The following is a 21,580-nucleotide window of genomic DNA, read 5'->3' as shown; positions in this document are numbered from 1 at the left end:
GAAATGTATTAGTAGGGAAGTTAACAGCAGGAATAGACCATTGTTCGACCTCTACATCATCAAAACATTTACTCTAAACAGGAAATGTGTTAGGAAGCCCATTTAGCTGAGTGGAAAAACATGATAAAGAATGTGTTTCTTTTCAGAAATGAAATCATGGTGATATCATAAAAGCTACACAGGTCTGGCTAAAGCTAGTGCTTCCTACACAAAGGCACATTCTCAATATATCTCTGGTTTTTTAAAACTGTTCATAACCTAGTCCAGGTTTAGGATCCAAAGACTGGGGTTGCAGAGGAAGAAGGAAGTGAAACGTCCAGTGGGAAAAGAGCCCCAGGCCCTAAGAAGGAGCACCACACAACCTGATCCCTAGATTTAGATGGAGAGTGAGAGAGGAAGTGGATGATTCTTCTGTTCCTCTCTCTATCCCCTCATCCTCTCCCTCTGTCTTTCTCATGGTCTTACCACACAGTGGGGTCTTTTCTCTCTTTGCGAGGAGCCTCCTCGTTCCCTTCCAGCTGTCTCAGTGTTTTCGTCTTGCACCGCCTGCAGGACACAAAGATGATGAGGAGGATGACCACAGCCGCGATACCGCCCCCGATGGCTAACGCCAGAAGGAGAAGCTCGGAAAAAGAAGCTGGGGGTGAGAAGGAATAACAGGAGTAAAAACTGAGTCATTCTTGTTTGATAAGGCAGAAAGGAACAACACTGCATAGAGGTATTGTGCATTGTAACGGTGTGTAAGCTGTTGCTAACCCAAAAGTGTATTTTCATGTCAGACTTAATGTTGTGGCTCTTAGGATGGTGAGTCACTCTGTCTTTCAGTGGGCAGACATTCAAGAATTGTGACTTTGGTGACCACCTGACCTTAACTTTAGTTCCACCATGGGATACATGATGGTAAAATATAAAAACATAATTGAAGGGATTGCCAATCAATTTTGCACAAACATTGAGGGTCCCCAGAGGATGAATCCTAGCCATGAGTTGAGCCCTTAGCCATGTTGCTCTCCCTGAGGTTTCTGCCATTTTCCCCTTTAAACTGTGGGTTTTTCTCTAGACGTTTTTCCTTGTACGATGTGAGGGTCTAAGGACAGAGGGTGTCATTTTCTCATACTGATATTCTGTACAAACTGTGCTGTTGTATTTGTTGTAAAGTGTCTTTATTGTAAAGTATTTTTATTGTATGTACAGCACTTTGGCTCGACCAAAAATCGTTTTAAAAATGTGCTATATAAATAGAACTTGATTATCCCTTCAGGGCCGGCAACAGGTCAAAGTTGATTTTTGGTACTAAATATACTTGTTTCTCCAAGTATCTATCCTACCGTATGAGGACAGGGGTTGTGAACAAAATGACTCATCGACTATTGGATGACTTGTAACCAAACGGTAAAAAGAGTCATGTCCCCCCCAGAGGATTATTTGCAACAACTCTGCTGTCTTTTCCTATAGTGCCATCATAAGGTCAAAATAACAAAAGTTCCTTGAATTATTTGGTTCATGACTCACTATTAGCGAGATAATTACATTCCTTTAGCCTCAGCTGCACGTTGGGCTTAGCCCTAATTTGGAAACATAGCATTCTAAAACTCTGAACAATGGTGAACATGATATAACTGCTAAACATCAGCATGATATCATTGACATGTTGAGCATATTACAATGTCAATTTTAGCATTTTCATTTAGCTCACAGCATCACTTGGCCTACACACTAGCTTCACACAGTTGTTAGACCGTAGACTTTGTCTTGTTCACATGTTGTTGTCTGCATCAATATTGATACATAAGAAAGGACAATGTATAATATTGTTATCTGGTCAATAGTTATAAATCTCTGGGTATTGTGCTGTCGTCTCTTTGTTGGCTTAAATCCGTGAGAGCTGAAATTATGTTTTCAGACACACCATTATATTTATGTTTTTCATGTAAAAAAAAATGTTTCTGAAAAAAGTGCTGACCTGTGGTGACGACACGAAATCGAATCTCTCCAACCGTGCCGTGGACATCCGGCGGATTCTTAACCTGGCAGATGTAAGTACCATTGTAGGTGAACTTGACCTGTTGAAGAATGATGGAGGCGTCTCGGCCCATGACATCACCGGCCCAGCTGACACGCTTCCTGAAAATGCCTTCTAACGGAGGATATGGTTTCTGCTGGTAGTGGAACACCTACAAACGGAAATTGATTAGTAGAGAGACAGAGAGAGAAGGATGTAATCCCAGACCTGCAGCTTTCTTATCTTTTCTCAATATTCATACACACATAGCACACACAGGCTGGCTTGGACGCTAGAGACTCGGATGACTCACAGATTCCTCTTTCAGTTAGCTGAGGGGGTGGATGTTCCCTGACACAACGACGAAAGTTCAATCTGACTTTTTCACACAAACACAAACATACATACACTCACCGACTGTTCTCTGCCTGGTTTCAGGGGTCTGAAGCTCCAGGAGATGACAATGGAATCGGGGTTGATGGAGGCGCTACTCTGAAATGTGCATTTTAAACGGACATCCGTCCCGTTAACTGCCTCCACATCCCCAGATGTGTATACATGCATCCCGCTGACCTGCAGCATGCCTGCAACACACAAACATATGGCACAGCAGCAAAGTTTACTTCAGAAGCAGAATGCAGCGCAGAGAAAATCAATACATAGATAAATGGTTTGTGGAACAAAAAAACTCAATAGAATAAATTCACTCTCATCAGAAAATTCCTGCATACAATGAACCCAGCGACCCTACCTCTGCCTACGCAGTGCTGCTGTCACTACAACTTAATCAGACACTGATATCTCACAGATTGGTCCGAATGTTGAAAGTGCAAAATTAGATCCTGTGGTGAGTCAGTAAGTGAACTCCTTTCAAACACCTGCTTCATTACATCCTGAAAAATCCAAAATGATTTCATATCAGTAGACCAAATCTGTGACATTTAATGAATAATGGCCACTTCACCTACACTACAGCAGCTGAGCCAGGGCTGAAATTGAAGGTCTGCTGTATGTTATATGGATGTGGACTATATCAATCTTTACAGTGGACCTATTAGATGGAAAATGAATGGACTGGAAGAGTGGAGAGGCCTATTGGCAACGATTTGACTCTTCCACATAATGATGGATGGAGCTCCCCCGGATGGAGTTAGTGCTGACACACACATACACTGCACCAGCATACACTACTGTCTAGGAAAGAGACATGCTTAATGCTTAGTTCCTGTCTGGGAACTAGTCTCATCAGGAACCAGCCTCTCGTGCGTCTATCTCCAGGAGATTGCAGGGTCTTGTATTTTGAGGTAAGTCTAACCTGTGGAAGCGTCTGTGCAGGCTGTCTGGTTCCAAAATCACCTGGTCTATTTATAGAGAGAGCTCCATATAGGCTACCTTTAATAATATGAGGAGCCATGTCTGGCCATATTAAAGTCTATGCCCACACACACAGCAGAATATCCGTCTGCACAGCACATGGTAGCCGAGACCTGTCCTAACGTCATTAGCTCATTCAAGGACCCTGCAGAACGAGCCAAACCCCATCAGAGACTCTTCAATCTGATAGAAAAGCTGCACGTGGCCCGATGGATCACCTGAGCGCAAACATCATCCCATTGCGGATGCAATTAGCAACATCATAAAGGGTTACGCTGTAGTCTGATGTACAATAGGGGAGATGTGACCTCCAGCTGTCTAGCATACTTGCAGCAGTTTCACAGTGATTAATATGATTAAGTTACATTTTAGGATTTTTTTATATTTTTAACACTTAAGGGTGGATCAGGCTTAAAATGTGATTTTAGGTAGGTTTGCCTGATGAATGGTAGAATACTGTAAGTCTATAGGCATAGAAATAAGAAGGACGGTAAATTGAGACATGTAGCTTGCATTAGAATCACAGGGACCATTTATGCAGTAGCTAGCTGGGAAAATGTCAGCAGGAGCTTTGCACATGGAACAGCATGTTCTGTTCCTTATCAGGGTGGAGAGGGTTTCCTGATGGCTGGGATGAGAGAGTGTGGCTACCAGGCGGCCCCCGCACAGCATTACAAGCCGACAGGCTTCTCTCTCATCGCCAGGCCAGCACTCCAACAGCCTAATGTGTTTTAAATGAGCTCGATGAAACCTAGGAGGAGTGAACAATACACTCAGCGTACACACAGTAAGGGATGTCCGTCTTTGCAAACGGTCTGGTGTGTTTGTTCACCAGACATGTAATTGTGTTTTTATTGAAATATAAAGAAAAATACAAATGTAGAAAGGATTTATAAAATAAAGCACACACATACATTAATAACAGTTCTAAATGTATAATAATGCTTTGACGTACAGACTTTAAAGGGAGCACGCTTTCTCTGAACCTTTCTCTTTCTTCCTGAGCCACATGGCATCGTGTATGGAAATACTGCAGCCAGAGGATTAAACTGCCTGTGTTTAGAATAATCATTAGGCAGATAACACCAATGCTGTCTGCATTAATACAGCCAGTAATAACCGCAGATAACGTACTGACTTTGGTAATCTTCTGACTTTTTATTTAGTACCACGAGGTTGACATACTGAACTTAATGACCAAAAACCAATGAAATTCCCATCATCTTTTATCTCTTATTAGATATATATAGCATCTTAAATGCTGAATTAAGACAGGGCACTTTTAATGTACTTGCAAAAACAACTACATGTTGACATTAGCATTTTGGCGATAGCACCGCTCATAGAGCCACAAGCTATAGCTGAAGCTGGGTTAGATTAGAGGGCGGGAAACCTCTTTAAAAAACATTATTCGTCTTCAAATAGGTACAAAAAGATCAAATCCATCTATTTCTACCACCTTATTTCAGAGGGTATCGTGCACAGAAGATTATCTGAGCAATAAAAAAACTGATGCTGAAATTATTCATCATTCTTCACAGAGAGGAAGCAGGTCCTCCAGGCCATAACACCTCATTTTCCAATTTCTTCTCTTAAGCAATCTATTTACAGTACATGAATTTAAATAAGCGTCGCTAATCTCCTTTCAACAACAAAGGAGTAAAACGCTCTCGACTACGACGTCCTTTGATGCGAGCTGAGCTGATTAAGAATTAAGATTAATTAGGTTTATTTAAAGGCAGGATGCGTATTAACAGAATGACAGAACACTTAGGGGTATGTACAGTGCCTCAATTACAGTACTAATGTGTCCCTAAGGCTAAAAGTACATGATCACTGTTTCATTGTTCATTAGCAAGCTCTAATTGCAGAGGAGGATGCATGCATTTTACATGAGTGAAGTGCACACTTTTACTCAGTTAAGGAAGTATAGAAGAGGGATAAACACGCAGAAATGAAAGAGTGAGCCTAAGTGATGAACAAGAGCAGAGTGATTTAGTAGATGAAGGAGTAAGTGCTTTATGGACGGAGATAGAGGATAACAAGATGATGGAACATTTATTTTTCTACATAATTGCAGTCTGTCCGAAGGAGATAAGATAACAGTTGTGGTTTATTGTTTGTCTGTCCATTCCTCTAATCCAACATGTCTCTCTACAAAGTCAAAGTAGCTCACTTGTTTATGTCTGAACATCCTGCCCAGCCAGCGCTGACCACACCCAGCATCCAGGGACACAGAGAGAGGGCCTTCACGGCTTACTAATGGCACATTGCACTGCAGCGGGGTAGCCCCGTTTAAGCGTCCCTAAGATGGAGCTATGTCGGACGGAAGGGCCAAAGTGCAGACAAATATATACATTTATCCCAATTATGTTTGGGATTATGTTTTCCTTCCGGGAAAAGATTGTCCCTCTCTTGACCTAACTATCAACATCGGCCCCTCTGTTGTTTCCCCGACTCAGACTGCAAGGAATCTGGGTGTTATCCTAGATAACAACTTGTCGTTTACTGCAAACATCGCTGCTACAACCCGCTGCTGCAGATACACGCTTTTCAACATCAGGAAGATACGCCCACAGCTGACCCAGAAATCGACGCAGGTTCTGGTCCAGGCTCTCGTCACCTCACGCCTAGACTACTGCAACTCCCTCCTGGCTGGTCTACCTGCATGTGCCATCCGACCTCTGCAGCTCATCCAGAATGCAGCGGCTCGTCTGGTCTTCAACCTTCCAAAATGTTCCCACACCACGCCGCTCCTCCGCTCCCTCCACTGGCTTCCGGTAACTGCTAGAATCCACTTCAAGACACTGGTACTTGCGTACCATGCTGCGAATGGATCTGGCCCTTCCTACATCCAGGACATGGTTAAACCGTACACCCCAGCACGTGCACTACGCTCTGCATCAACCAAACGACTCGCTGCACCCTCGCTGCGAGGGGGACCCAAGTTCCCATCAGCAAAAACACGTGGGTTTGCTATCCTGGCTCCAAAATGGTGGAATGAGCTCCCCATTGAAATCAGGACCGCAGAAAGCTTATACACCTTCCGGCGCAGACTGAAAACTCATCTCTTTCGACTCCACTTCGAGCGATAGAATGACTAACAAAGAACTGCTAACAGAGCACTTATATACTAATAAAGGACTGGCTTAGCCAGTTGAGCAGCACTTGAAACGATTGGCTCTTTGAAACCTGATGTTCTTATATGATTCTGTTTTCCTCAAGGTTGTGTCTTCCTGGTCGAATGTACTTATTGTAAGTCGCTTTGGATAAAAGCGTCAGCTAAATGCAATGTAATGTAATGTAATGTAATGTTTCAATTTCTATGCTGACATTGTCTGGCATGTTATTTTGTGAAGAATACTTCCAAACAATGTACAACTACGACATTCAAATGTTTAAGAGACATGAGTTATGTCAATGAATGAAACATGTGAAGGATATTATAATTACCCTCTTCATTTGTAATTAAAAAGACTAGATTAGAGTCTTTGTGCTAACCCTCTCCTTCCTTACGTAATACTGCATTAAAGAGTTTTGCACATGGGATTTCACCTCGTGTGTGTGTTTGTGCGCTTGTTTAGATATAAATTCCAGATGTTGTTATTTATGAACAGATATGGCATCAGTATAACTGGAAAATGTCATAAAGTATTACCTCTCAATGTTATGCGTGTGTGTATCGTGTGTGTAGGTGTTTGTTTGTATGTGTGGTGTTTGGCTTTTCTCATGGATCTCTCTGCTGTTGGCACAAGTCCACACACAAATGTTCCATTAGATTTACCGGTGTTGGCATTAGTCCATAATATCTGTCAATATGTCCAATATATCACAGTACAAGGAACTTGCCGAACCTGTAATGCAGGTGATTCCGCCTGTCAACACTACTTGGTACAATCTGCACGGGTCCAGTGGATGTCTGAAGCCAAAGAGGGCACATACTTTCATCTACTGTATAATAATCAGCAGGACCCACTTGAGTGAGATTAGGTCTGCTTGGCTTGGCAATCAGCCCAAGATTGTAAAAAAGCTTTCAAAAGAAAGAAATATCAAGTAGTGTTTGACCTGCCCATATAATATTTCATCCAATGTCAAAGAGTGAAGGCAGGTTTACAACTGCATAACCTCTACCATGCTTTATGGTGTCTTTAGACTGACTCTTTCAGTGGGTTATAGACTCTAGTGAATGCATGAGTATTGAATGTAATGTTAATCAGAATGAACTGTCAAAAAAGCCCCACCCTTTTCTGTCACTATGCCTATGTTTATGATAATGGTGGCTTTGAATCTTGTTTGAATAGTGGTTCCTTGATTCAAAACAAAGGTAGACAAAAGCTTGTACAATTTGGTACGGCCCTCGAGGTAATTTATAAACACACGCAAAAAAGAAAAAATTGTAAGAAATCTAGACCGCAAAAAAATTAAACAAGCGAGTACCTGTTTTTCCTGGCGAAGGTCAGGGTCCTTGAACACAACACGAGCCTAACGTGTCATCACGTGGTATATGTCTCGACTGACAGGGGTGCAGTTCTGACGGAGAGCACCAGAACGCCACTCGAGCACTTCAGAAATTGCAGACGGTACCCATAAGGAGCTGTACACATGCCACAGTTTCTGCGTGGATGTGTCTTTAGTTGAAAGCCCAGTGGCCTTCTGTTCATCTGTCATACTGATCATACAGTCAATAACGTTGTTGTTATTAGCATCTGGTTAGCTAGCTATGCTAACGAATATAAGAAGATTTTTTTTCTACAACCAGTGAGGTAAAGGCACATCTTTATATGATCATTATAGTTATAAAAAATAAGAGAATAAAGTAAACAGGTATAAAATACTATATGACAGTAAAAAAAAGTTGTTATTAATAAAGAAGAATAAAGTTTGAAAGGGGAGTGATTTGTCAAATATTCATAAAGAAAATTAAATCTGCTTCCAGTTCTGTTTCATATGGGTGTTGAGAGATGTATCCATAGATCTCCTAATTTTGCTCTCAAAGTGCACCAGATTAATGGTGCACTTAAATCATGTTCACATGGATAGGAAACTAAATACATTTTGGACACATCTTGTGTCCATATCTTTCTGTGTTGGTGGTCACGCCACACAGTGCACGTGCCTGCATACGCAAGTCATGGTGAGATATCTGGAGTAAGAGGTTGCTTTTTCTTTGCACAGAATGAAATGAATGGGCTGTGATTTTAGTTTTTTTAAGGAGAGGTCAATAATTTGTACGGCCCTCTGAGGATATTGTAAAAATTGAAATGGCCCTTGAGAGGAAAAAGGTTCCCCACCCCTGGCATAGAGGATGTTGAGTCTTCTTGGACTTTAAGAGAGGGTAGGAATGACTGGAAACATTAAGCAGTTGACACGACTCTCTGAATCAGGAAATTGGTTTCATTACATTATATCCAGACGGTGTGTGTTTGTGCCTTTCCTCTCCTCATTATGGCTCAGAAAGAAAGGGACCACCGGAGGAAACCTGACTCCCTGTTACGCCGGTTTTGGAGGAAACACTTAGGACAGGAGCAAACACACAAAGATCTCAGTGGATTACAAAGAACCTCTTCTCTCCTTTGTGAGAGGTTTCACAAGCCCAGGTTTCTTTTTTATTCACAAGGCCTGTCTTTCATGCAGGGCTGATCTGAGGGCTGGGAATAGCGGGTTCAGGTAACCGTGTGTCCGCAGAGGAGAGTGATACAAAGTTGAGGTACAGTGCAAGTGTTGAGTGGTGTAATAAGAGGGAACCCCTGATATAAACACTGTGTATAACATACTGTACATTTTCTCCATGCAGTTTTCCATTTATTTGACTCAGTCATAAACGTGCAGTCATGCCAACAAAAGAAAATACAATGTATGGCACGGTATGTTATCGTATACTTTGTCGCTTTTGCTCCGGGGTTGTTTTCATGGTTTTAAAGGAAATATCTTTGCAACAGCATGGAAACGCATTTGTACAATAATGTGCTTGTGTCAACAGTTTAGGGCAGGGTCTTTTCCTGTTTCAAAATGACGATGCATATGTGAACAATGACAGGTTCATACAGTAAAGGTTTCCCCCACAAGAACTTGACTGGCCTGGACTGGACCTCAACCACATGCTACACCTGCCTGAACATGTTTTTTTCAGAATGACACTGAAACTGGCAACTATCACATACAGGTGTAATATTCACGCTTCTACATTCCAGATCTTGTTGCGTATGATGAGAGCAAACACCTGCACATTCCAGAGCATGTGTACGACCTTTCTTTCTCTTCCTTTAAAACTAGTTTCAGTCCTAATCTGTAAGGTCAAGTTTTTCAATATATGATATTCTTTTGTTCACTCCGAACAGACTTTCCTTAAAGGGGACCCATCATGCAAAATGCACCTTTGTATGTCTTTTATACATGAATATGTGTCCCCGCTGTGTCAGGGAACTCACCAAGTGTCAGAAAACACAACCCTCTCTCTTTTCTTCTATACCCAAATCTCTAAAAACGGGGCTGGAACGGATTTGATACAGACTGATACAGATTTGAAAATAGTGTGACGTCAGTGACGAGGAGCTCCGCCTATATGGCCAACTCTGCACCAATCAGGGGAATGAGAGGTTGCCGTGGCATGGTAACAGCATGGTAACATGAGGCTCGTAACTCGCCACCCCCCCCGGGTGGAGGAGAGGAAAATAGAGCAAAATGAGGCATGGCTAAAATGCATGATCTGTATAAATATACCTTATATAGGTATGGCCCTACAATATATTATTCAAATATAGCATGATCGGTCTCCTTTAATGAAGGAGTTTGAAATTATGCATATGGCGCTATACTTTATTTCACAGATGGAGACCATTCTTGCAAAATCCAAATGAAGCTGAAGTATTAAAAGTATCAGTTCCAGAAAGATGACACCCAACACATCTCAAAGCTTTCATTAATTCAAGGGGTATAACTCTTTGCTCATAAATTCAAAAATACCGGCATCTCTTTGTATGAAAATTACAAAAATGTGCACGGTTCATGCATGGACTTGTAAAATGAACCAAACTTTATAAAACTACAAAAATGTGTCTGAATACACTCTAAAGGTCAGTCCAAACGTAGACCGAAAATCAATCGCTTTTTCCAACTGTTTCTTCCTTTCCCTTTCCCCCCCCTCCTGCTGCCTCCAGGCCAATTGTAATTCATCAGGCGGTGGCGTCCAGAGGAAATGTGTAACGGATGAGTGAGGATAAGAGTTTAATCCATCAAACCCCTTCCACTCCCACTTCACAGCTGACTAGACAACTTCTCACTGGGATTACAAACTCCTGGGGGGGGTCCAAAGTGTACGCTTCTCAATTCAACACACCCACAGGCTTCTGTTGGAAAGACGAGTCCAATCCTCAAAAGACAACTTTAATTTCACATATTTACTACCAAGCTTGTCTAGCCGTGTGTTTAGTATCCTGCAGTGGAATGAGTCAGACTAAATCCAGTCCCAGTGTGACTTCCATCTCTGCTCCTGAGTACATGAATAAATTAGCAAAAGACAACAGTATATGTACATCAGAAACTACACCGTGGAGGAGTACTCTTTGCTTTCGGCTTTAAAGGGGCAAACCATTAACTTTACAAAAACGATCAGTCTACTTCTCATATAACACTACTCTGCCATGTCGTAAACGTTGTGCTTCTTTCCCATATAGCTACTGTAAATAAGCAAAGACAGAAACTGACTGGACAATCCCTGCTATTTTTATAAATATACAAAAGCTAGCCTTAACTCCCACCGAAACCAATAAAGCACTCTTGTATGTGTTAGTCTCACATTCTTTTTATAGAAATATATGAGTACGAATGTGACCAAGCCCTTCCATCCTATTTTCCATCTGCCCTACCTCTTCTCTTCTTTACGTACACTCTCCTTCAGTCAGATAATTAGTGAGCAAACCCGGATAAGTAGCTTCCTCTGCTATCCTTTCAATACAGAACCATTGTGTATAAGTCAGGGTTATAAAATAACAATTGCTGGATACCCTGAAGTCAGTGCGAAAGTCAGATTCTAAACAAGATATTTAATAACAAAGTAACTTCCCACTCAAGGAAATGCTATCATTATGCAACATCTCCCCTTGTTACATTTTGCTGCTTTGGCAGAAGCCCCAGCCATTATTATTATGAAGCTGATGGGTTACGCAAAATCAGTCTTTTACAATTTAACCTGAAGCAGAACACCTTACAGTTGTTAAGTCAACTGGTTAGGAGAAGAAGAAAAAAATGCTCAAATGAGCTATGGATAGAGTGACATTAGTAATAATTATTTAGCTTTTGATTTTAAATTAGACATTTACGGCCTGTGTTTTGTTTGATCCATCCACCTTCACCCCTTGCCTTTTTAACAGACTTAAAAAATATAATGTCTATTGATTTGATCTAATAATGACACTGATGTGTTTAGATAGGAGTTACTTGAAAACCCTGGTTCATCTCATACAGATACTAAAGGGTGCTTGTGCGACTTTATCAAGATGACAACGACTGGAAGGTTGATTGTTCACGCCCTGGGAGTGAAAAAAGGTTGTGTCATGCTATCTCTGTATTTAATCAAAAGTTAATTGACTGATGGCAAAGGTTTCAAGAAGCCCTCGCCTTTCTGCAGTTCAGATTACTCAGAAAAACTGCTGATATTCCGTGGAAACTGTTGATTTATTACGTATTGCATAAACTTAATGGAGGTGTTCCTTCAGCTGGAAGATCTTCTTGTTTACGGTAGCTTTAAACAATCTTGAGAACGATTGCCAAGCCAACAGAGTGTGTAAGAATGTGACTAAACAGAACACCATGTTCACCAATGGGCAGTTTTTCCATTTGCACAAATTCAGATGAAGATGTGTCCACTAAAACCTTGAGTGAACCTGCAGACACTTGCCATTCAGTGAGAAATGTGTTTCAATCCCTGTTTGCACTCGAAGCTGAGCACAGTTGTATGGTTTAAACATTACACAGGGAGAGCTTTGCCTTCACTGTCAAACACTTCACAGATGCACCCTAAGCCTGCTGTGTCAGGGATTGCACATTTGTGCTTACGAATGTGTCATTGTCAACTCTACACACCCCAAGGCAATCCCTTCAAACCGACACAAAGGCCAGACGTCCTCCAAGGTGTGTCAATACAGCAAAGCGCATCAAAAACCTCAGGCATGCTTTGTAGTACTGATCTTTAATGGTGGCGAGATTAAAGACACTGTGGCAGAGATCTAACTGCTATATCCCGGTAAACAGACACAAGAGGCTGCTCATCTACTGTAAACCTGACAGACCTGAAGCAAAGCCTAAATAACCAGTGTTAGCACCTGGTGTGTATGCGCATGTGTGTTTGCTGAACCTGTAAATTAGGACAGGTTTGCACACGCCAACCAGTGAGCTTTTCAGACTTCTTATTGAAAGGAGGAAATCTTGGAGGAGAATAAAAGGAATTAAAGAAAAGCACTCAAACAAAAAGGACAGATTTATCCTCAACATTTTTTTTGGAGTTTTTGCCAAGTTTTCTAATTAGCCATAGGTACTGACCTTGTCTTTTACATAGAGCTGAAAAATAACAACATGCAGATTCTGTTTATTGCTAGTGGCATTTTCCTGGGATTTTGCCAAGGAAGTATGGAAGGCTTATGCTTACAGGTCAAACACCACTATTTCATTATAAACATTTTAAAGGCAAACAAGAGAACAAGGTGAAGTTTAAAAAAGGGCACATACTGTACCACACTGCTAAACTGTCAGTCGACACCACACAAAGCACAAACCAGTGTTTTCTTGGGGCCCTAACAGCAATGATTTCAGTACTTTTTTGGTGGGATTAGCTGTCCTGCTTTTATTCAAACTATTGTGGTGGTCGACTGTGATGTCCCTCCGCCTCCATGACACTCAAAAGACACACACAATTCAGATTTGACACCTAATCAAAGTCTAGTAATTATCATGTCTGCTCTAGAAAGAATTTTGATTCTGGTGTTGTGAAAATCAAAAACATTGTTCGCAAAAGCAACTTGAAACAAATTATAGACAGGATTTTTCTAAACTCCTGCCAAAATACAAAATACACAAAGGAGTTGTGTGTTTATCTTTTAGAGCAATAGGATTTTAACCACAGCAGGATGAGATTGCAATTGTACACCTTAGATTTCTCAGGAAAACAAGATGAGTAAGACTGCTGGCTTGTTTTATCATGCCTTACTGTTTTACCAACACAATAGCCAAAGGCAGACGTGATTGCAGCATAACAGATATGAGAAGTGAGATTCTGCCGAGCTGTAATCAGTTCCAACATGCTTTCCCCACATGCTGTATTTGATTAGCTATTCCTCTACATCCACACCGTATATTCAGACATCCTCCTGCTCTGTCTGTCAACCTGGGACTGTTTTGACTGATCTGCAGGCACATGCTCCTTGTAAACATGAGCAGCTGGCTACTATAGTAAATCCCTACATGGTGCTTTGGCAGTGGATGGATAGGATCAATCAATATAATCCACTTAACCTCGATGGACGCAGATGACTTCAAGGTTAAACAACCGGATCTGCTGAATGAATTGCCACTGATAAGCCAGTTGGTGATATTAAAACTGTTTCCATTAGCCGTGCCATTGGAGCATTAAGATGTGAGCAGCTAAACCAATCGGGCATCGAGTGTGTATTTTCCACGGGGGTGTGTCTTGTAAATTGTGATTTAAATGGCGTTTCCTGTACCCCCTTGTGCGGGAAGCAGGTGGACTTATCTGCGTCCAGCGGGCCACTTTACAGTATCTGTGAACGTAAGCGGATGCACATTAATAGGAAGGAAAGGATTGAGGTAGCAGAAAACCAAAACACAATGCAGCCAGGATTTGATGCCGGTAAATACTGTAAAGTCATTATGTCGCCAGAAACGACCCCCGCTGATTGCTGCTTTATAGCCTTAAGGAATTCTTCAAAGACCCACACGGTTCCACTCTGCCACCGTGTCAAGCTCTCCACTTCCCAATGACGCACAACAGGCGCGCGGATATGGAGGTAAAGGGTCCCCGCGGACAGACAATCAGGGTTTTCTCTTTTACTTTGAAACTTGATTGTTCAGTGAATCTCGAAACGGCCATCCTGTTACGTCTAAAGATCAGGAATGTGAAGAAAAAAACACAAGCAAACTTTTGGAAAAACCTGATGCCAAAAAACACAAGCCAAACAGATAGTTCGTTTTATAGAAAATATGTAGTTCTTCTAATCTGTTGGTATATTTGTGTAGACGCAAGACAAGGCATCGAAACAATGTGTTATTGGTAAAAACTATATATACATACACCTGGATTCACACACACTTTGTATTATCAATAGAAATATAGTGTGGAACAACAACTCCTCGGTTAACAGACTCACCTGAAGCTGCGAGTCCAGACAGGACGGTGAGCAAACAGAGCCCTTTTACGCACATTGGATGGACGGCAGGCTGTCCGATGACAACGAGACCGCAAGTCAACAAACCCACTGAGACTCCTCCGCCGACTCAATGCCTGGAAACCCGGTGGATAAGTCTGTGGATCCCCTTAAGAGAGGGATAACAACGTGTAGTTACCCAGTGTCCTCTCCTCCACCTATTCTCTCCAAAGACGCGTCCCAACTCGCCGCTGCGCTCATACATCTCATTTCAGCACCCTCCCACCACATTTTCGGGCGGAGTAACAAAGTCATTCACTTTCCTCTCTACCATCTTATCTCTCTCTCTCTCTCTCTCTCTCTCTCTCTCTCTCTCTCTGACTCTGACACACACACGCACACGTTAACTTATACTTAAGACCCGCACATTCTTGACTGTCACCAAACCTGTTCTGCTGCTGCGTAAAAGCCTTAACGTTCCATACCACATCTGTTGCGTTAACACATCCGTATTATAGAGAATCTAAAACATCCAATGTATCATCTCATATTCTGTAAGTAAGACATTTGAGGCATTGAATGAGGCATTGAATTCCTCTTGATAATAATAATGTCATATAATATAATTACATATTATAACTTAAATGTGTGGGATGATTGGGAGGTTAGCTCTCCTCAACTCCTGGATCACATTGAACTCATTACAATTATTATCTAATCGTCAAATTCAATTAAAAAGTCAGTTAAATAAATCTATTGAATTTGTCAGAGATACAATATGGTTACAGGGAAATTCCACTTAAGCAGTTTGATAAAATAACACAGTGGAGGGTTTTTCACGTGTAAAACAAAAGAAAGAAGACTGGTTGGACTGCCTTCACTGTGAAACAAACAGTGATAACTTCATTTCAGAAGTTATTCTCCCTCCTGGAAACTAGCAGAAAGTTGGACAGAAGTTTTAATACCAACTGGCTTGTTATGTTTTTGAACCACATGGTGGCAGAGCTGCACTTTGATGTCTGTGATTTTACCCTGAAGCCTGTCAAGAAGATCAGAACCCTGGTACTCAGTTCTTAACGGCAAGTGACTGGAGCATAACAGTGCATACAATTGCAATAAAGTACATTTATTGTTAAGTAAACTCCACACGTTTTTGATAGTCAAACAAAAAAAGTCTCAAATGTTTAATACCACAATTGTGACCTGCAGATATTTGACATTTTTTAACTGCTACATATCAAATTTATAATTTGCAAATAGGGTCATGAAGTTTGATATAAAATACAAATTAAGATCTGAGATAAAACCAAGAGTATTGTATATTATTTAACAGTTAGTAATTGGCATTACAAAAATAAAAGTCTGACTGTATACAATACTCAGTAAAGCTCATGATTAAGAGACAATCAGAAATAAAAAATATAGTTTATTTCCATACAATATGCTCATTAAGTTTGACTTCATTTTGAAGTCCCAATTCATCTTGAAAAAACACTTCCTGTGTGTGTGTGTGTGTGTGTGTGTGTGTGTGTGTGTGTGTGTGTGTGTGTGTGTGTGTGTGTGTGTGTGTGTGTGTGTGTGTGTGTGTGTGTGTGTGTGTGTGTGTGTGTGTGTGTGTGCGTGCGCGTGCGTGCGTGTGTGTGTGTGAGAGAGAGAGAGAGAGAGAGAGAGCGAGCGAGCAAGAGCGAGAGGGAGAGATAGAGAGACAGCAACAGAACAAGTAGAAGACAGAGGGTGAACAACCAAGTCTACTTTTTTATAATCTTTTTGGTGTTACTGCATGAGAATCTTGATGTTTCTTATATATTGTAGCGGATACGTCGACAAATGTGACCAATAGAGCAGAAACTCTAGAAACAATCCAAAAAAACAGAGGTTGTGTGAAGAAGATGAGCAGCATGTGTGTTCGGGCCGCGCTTGCAGTCCTCCTCCTGTTCATAGCTACCGTTGAGGCTGGTAAAGGTAAATATCAGTTGTAAATTATATTTAATTTTATTTAATATTTCAAAGTTATAAAGTTTAAATATATTGGTCTGCATTTCGGAACAACAGACATTCTGACAATAAATAGGACGGTTAAGAGCAACTTCTGCAATTTCCTGTATTTCCTTAACTGCTGCTACTTTTCTTTGTTTTACATCCTACTTCTTTCTTTCTGATGATTTGATTGACTTCTGTTGCTATGTGTTATGCTCCTTCGTTGCCTGTTTTGCTTATTTGTGTCCTTTTCGTGTGGGCTGTTATTTAGGACATTTCAAGCTTTTTATAAAACATTAGCAGGATTGAATGCACACTAAAAGACCAAATTCTTCATATTTATATAATGTGAGTTGAGTAGAAACCAACCTCAGCACTCTGATAATAATTATTTCACCCTGAAGTGAAAACAAATGAGGAAGAAGGGTCCAGATGAAATGAGAAAAAAACTAAAGCAAGTGCACTGAAGTCAACTTAATATCTGTGTCTGTGTTTTAAGGAGGAGTAACATTCTGGAGAGAAGAATTCACAATGACCTGTCCGGAAGGAGAGGATATTTACAAAGGAAACGTTAAGGATCCATCCAAGGAAGTAGACATACAGCTTAAGACACTCAAGTATAGTGATACATCCAAAGGCTTATACCACTGCAAAGGTGGAACATATTATTTCTACGTGAGGGGAAAGAGTGAGTGAAACAAAATAAAAAGTAAAAATGTCTCATGATGTGCCATCTGTGTTAGTTGTCTTTAATGCTGCTCTTTGTCCTCTAGCTTGTACAAACTGCTTTGAGGTGGACGCAACTCTGTTTGGGCTGGCCATTGCTGCGGACGTGGTGGGGACGTTAATTGTGATGATCATTATCTACAGGTGCACCAAGAAGAAAAGCTCAGCTGGACCCCCTCAAACGTCCAAAGGTAAGAATCCACCCAAGCACTGAGAAATAGGAACAATGCAAAATCTTATTTCAGTTATTATAAGCATAGTATCAAATCTGGTGTCGGTTTCCCTCACTTCCTCATAAAGCATACTTTGTCTGTAAGCATGTACAATCGACTATAGAGAATTCATTTTAGGTGTGTACTGGGTCTGATTTTAAATATATTTATTTCTGTCCTCCTCGTATAGCACCTGCTCGTACAGGAGGCCGGGCTCCAGCTGTCCCATCTCCTGACTATGAGGTACGTTTTGTATTTGCACTCGATTTTGAGACGCATTTTACTTGTGCATTTAACATTTGCGTCTTCTCTAGAGGGACAACAAATGATCACAGCCAAAGTCTTCAATGTTTTAATAATACATACAAATATGACGTCAGACAGTGTTCAGTCCAGTGTCATTGCAAAAGAAACATTGAAAAATAAATTAGAGCTTATTTTACCGGGCATTATTTTTAATCCTTTCATTTTGAAAAATATTAAAGAATAGATAATAGGGTGCTATGGGTGGTTAGCGTAGCTTAGCATAAAGAGTCAGAGCAGGAAATCAGCTAGCCTACCAGCACCTGTAAAGCTAACAGAATATTTCCTTTGTTTAATCTGTACAAAAATGAAATCTAAAAACGCAACAATGTGGCTTTTATAATAGTCCAGGAAGTCACAATTCAGGCCAAGAAATTGTCCGGCAGGTAACCCTACGAAACATCGTAAGTGAATATACTGAACAAAATTGAAAATGTATTTATCTTTAGTTTACTATTGTCCCTGGAAGCCATGTGTTACTGGTTATCAGTTGTATTCTGCATTGTGATCCTACCATCCTAAATCAAAAGTGTTTTACACATTATTATGAATATCATGACCCTGTGATCGAGCTAACGCTGGTTATGTTGTGTTTTGCAGCCTCTGAACCCTCAAACTCGCTCCGATGACCATTACTCTATGGTGAACCGGATGGGATAGAGACAGGTCACCTGACTGCGGCAGGTTGAGGCAGACATTCACAAAAGACATGCATGAACATCTGTCATGCTACGGAAGCCGGCAAACGCTGGTTATCGCTCTCCTGGATTCAAGGGGTCGCTGAACCCAAATCATAGCCAGATATAGTCCCACTTACTCCCAGTATTGCATAGCCAGTCACTGTAATATGTCCAGGTGTTCTGCCCCATCATGGTACATTAGGTGAAAATAATTTAACTTGTTGTGTTCACAGTTTGTAAAAAGGTAGGCAGAAAAATACGTCCTGGTACGTCTTTCTTTATATATGTTGCCTCATATGATCAATTACCAACCAAACATGTAAAATAAAAATGAATTTATGAAATAATAGGATATTACCGAAATGTAAACACAAAAAGAGTTTAACAAAAGTTTTTTGATGCTACTCTTCCATGTATTTATTGTCATAATAATCCATGAACTCTTCTAACTGTCTTGTTGTCACCAAGTGTGACTATTGAGAGTGCATGAGTAAAACGTGAGTTTAAATGCAGACTTGACTGACTACTAAACAAAAAAAGGCATAAAACGTAAGCATCAACCTTGTACACTTTGTAAATACTACTAAATCAATCAAATGTAATACTACTGAAAAGTCTTCACGTCTATCCCCTTCGTCTATAGCAATTGAATGAAGCGTCACTTGAGTAAATGTTTTGGATTTTGGTTATAAATGTATCTTTTTAAGAAAGCGAGCAACAACAATTCCAATCATGTCTAATGTGCGGAAGCAGAAATCTAAAGGGAAAATAAAACCAAAACTATTTGCTTGGTTAGGCAGCTTCAGAGGTTAGCGTGTAAACAGGTCTGACTTTTAAATATACATTATATACCTAGTTTTTGTATGCTTATGTTAATTAAATGATATGTTACAGCATTGAGGTAGTTGGTAATACTGCACTGGACTGCCTTGTATTCAGATGTGTTTCAAATATTCCAACCCCTCTTGATTTTTAACAGGAAGGACAAAGAATACAAACAAAATCAAACAAAAAAATAAACATAGAAGTGTGTACTGGGTTGCATTATTTAGATACCTGTGTACCACATAAAGAAGCCCCTGAGTGTAAATATATGTCTTTATATTGTAGGCCTACTTATCTTTTAATATAAACATATTATTTACAATACTGTAAAATACAACAACAACAAAATTGTCATTTCAAATATAGAGATAGTAATATACGTTGTTCTTGTATATAATCTATGTTTATGCAATTAAATGTTCTGACTAGCAAATAATGTTGGTCACACATGTAAAACGTTGGTGCACAAACTCATTTTGCTTTTTTGTAATGTCCCTGCTACTGTAATTACACTGTACTGTGTCACTAATAAATAATTCACACCCAACTATGTTCTCATTTCCTTCTGTGCAAATGTTCAAAAACTATTTCTCGGATGCTTCTTCAGAAATAACTACATCCGATTCACGAAACGGTCTAAAAACCGCAGCTCATATCCGTAGCCCACCCACATGCACACCATCACTATCGATATGTTTTCATGTCCCTCTCATGTGAGTGACATACCTGACTGTCTTCGGAAACATCTTAAATATGTCTGAAACTTGTCTCAATGCATAAACAGGATTTTCATACCAATAGTGCCCATAATGGAAATGTTGTGTCATGATTTGGCCTTTTTCCCGGCAGTGACTGAGCAAATGAAAGTCGGAAATATGATGTATGATTTCTTATTAATGCAGACGACTAATGATTTGGTACGCTTATTATACAACATGCAGCTCTGAGGTATGGTGTTTAGTGGAAACACTCCCACACTCACTGCTCAGTTATCTTCAATCTAACATCAGCTGTGTGTTTGTGTGAGAGAGAAACAAAGAAATGGGGGTTGTCGGTGTACCTCTATGTTGCTGCTTTAGTTCAGTCAAACCGCTCCCACACACAGACCTACATCTGCTTCACAGCCACGTACGAACATACACAAGTGTGCACGTGTGTTTGAAAGTGTGTGCACTTGCATTGAGTCTGAAGTTGTGTGTGGGGGGGGGGGGGGGGAATGCGTTTCTGAGCAGAGCTGTCTAAGCTTTGTTGTTTGATCTCTCGTCTCTTCCTCAGATAGAAAGAAACTGCAGTATGTAGCTTCGTTACAGCAGTGTCAAGAACAAGGCAGAAAACTCTGAGCAGCGATCAAAGAATTTAAGCTATAAGATTATCTGACATGGAGGGGAGCTTCCTCTTGATCAGATATCTCTGCTCCTCTTCCTCTATAACCTTGTTGTCTCTTTCACCATACCCGCTCTTCTCTTTACTCTTGTTATGTAATTGTTTCCATCTCTCAATGTCACAACAGAAATAGACCTGAAGACTCTCGACCTTACAGGATAGTTATGAAACACTAGTGTTGTAGCACTTTTTAAAGGTCTTGGTCTTGTCTCGGAATCGACTGCATTTGTAGTCGGTCTTGTCTCGTTCTCTGACCTATAGGACTGGAGATGTTATGTCAAGACAGGTCAAGAGCACGGCTGTGGCTGGGGATGTGATTGGGTGTAAAACGCCCTGTTTCAAATGCCACCAGTAACGTGACTAAACTGACTTACTTTAAAGCACTCAAGAGACACCAAATCTTTGCGCTCATGTGCCGCAATGTTTGTAAACATGGAACTGGTCTATAACGGCTGTTACCCCCTCACCTCTCCCCACCCTGTTCACACACACTCAAACAGTCTTTTTATGATGATGTCGGGATATTTGAGATAAAATTGACTATGGTATCTTTCACATTTTATTGTAAGTGTATTGTGTAGTGTTGGATTCACACTAGTCTGGTTCCGGTCTTGATTCGGTCTTGCCCAGCCTTGGTCTTGACTTGGTCTTGACCTCTTAAAGTCTTGGTCTTGTCTTGGTCTTGCTAAATGACGGTCTTGGTCTTGACTTGGTCTTGACCTC

At 40.7% G+C, this 21,580-nt stretch overlaps 2 protein-coding genes across 2 annotated transcripts; one reads left to right on the top strand and one right to left on the bottom strand.

Moving 5' to 3' along the window:
• Positions 1-201: 201 nt before the first annotated feature.
• Positions 202-15,032, bottom strand: LOC117457540 (myelin protein zero-like protein 2). The gene is made up of 4 exons (XM_034097684.2): positions 14,755-15,032; positions 2,417-2,586; positions 1,964-2,174; positions 202-637 (listed from the first exon to the last, which is right to left on the bottom strand). Exons 1-4 carry the CDS (start codon positions 14,807-14,809, stop codon positions 462-464), a joined length of 612 nt encoding a protein of 203 aa, XP_033953575.1. The 5' UTR covers positions 14,810-15,032; the 3' UTR covers positions 202-461.
• Positions 15,033-16,447: 1,415 nt separating this feature from the next.
• On the top strand, positions 16,448-20,014 carry LOC117457385 (T-cell surface glycoprotein CD3 epsilon chain-like). The gene is made up of 5 exons (XM_034097448.1): positions 16,448-16,713; positions 17,228-17,416; positions 17,502-17,645; positions 17,857-17,909; positions 18,570-20,014. The coding sequence occupies exons 1-5, from the start codon at positions 16,641-16,643 to the stop codon at positions 18,627-18,629; spliced, it is 519 nt and encodes a 172-aa protein (XP_033953339.1). The 5' UTR covers positions 16,448-16,640; the 3' UTR covers positions 18,630-20,014.
• The last annotated feature ends 1,566 nt before the right edge of the window (positions 20,015-21,580 follow it).

This window comes from Pseudochaenichthys georgianus, chromosome 13 (genome assembly GCF_902827115.2).
Source record: "Pseudochaenichthys georgianus chromosome 13, fPseGeo1.2, whole genome shotgun sequence".
Taxonomy (NCBI): domain Eukaryota; kingdom Metazoa; phylum Chordata; class Actinopteri; order Perciformes; family Channichthyidae; genus Pseudochaenichthys; species Pseudochaenichthys georgianus.
Note: the sequence above shows the minus strand (reverse complement) of the source record. Positions and strands in the feature narration are given on the sequence as shown.

Excerpts from the sequence above, each read along its gene's own strand:
- LOC117457540 (XM_034097684.2), bottom strand. The coding sequence starts at position 14,809 with ATGTGCGTAAAAGGGCTCTGTTTGCTCACCGTCCTGTCTGGACTCGCA. Across the intron at positions 2,587-14,754 it reads GTCTGGACTCGCAGCTTCAG|GCATGCTGCAGGTCAGCGGG; the intron begins GTGAGTCTGTTA and ends TGTGTGTTGCAG. Across the intron at positions 638-1,963 it reads ATTTCGTGTCGTCACCACAG|CTTCTTTTTCCGAGCTTCTC; the intron begins GTCAGCACTTTT and ends TCTCACCCCCAG.
- LOC117457385 (XM_034097448.1), top strand. The coding sequence starts at position 16,641 with ATGAGCAGCATGTGTGTTCGGGCCGCGCTTGCAGTCCTCCTCCTGTTC. Across the intron at positions 17,646-17,856 it reads ACCCCCTCAAACGTCCAAAG|CACCTGCTCGTACAGGAGGC; the intron begins GTAAGAATCCAC and ends CTCCTCGTATAG. Across the intron at positions 17,910-18,569 it reads TCCCATCTCCTGACTATGAG|CCTCTGAACCCTCAAACTCG; the intron begins GTACGTTTTGTA and ends TGTGTTTTGCAG.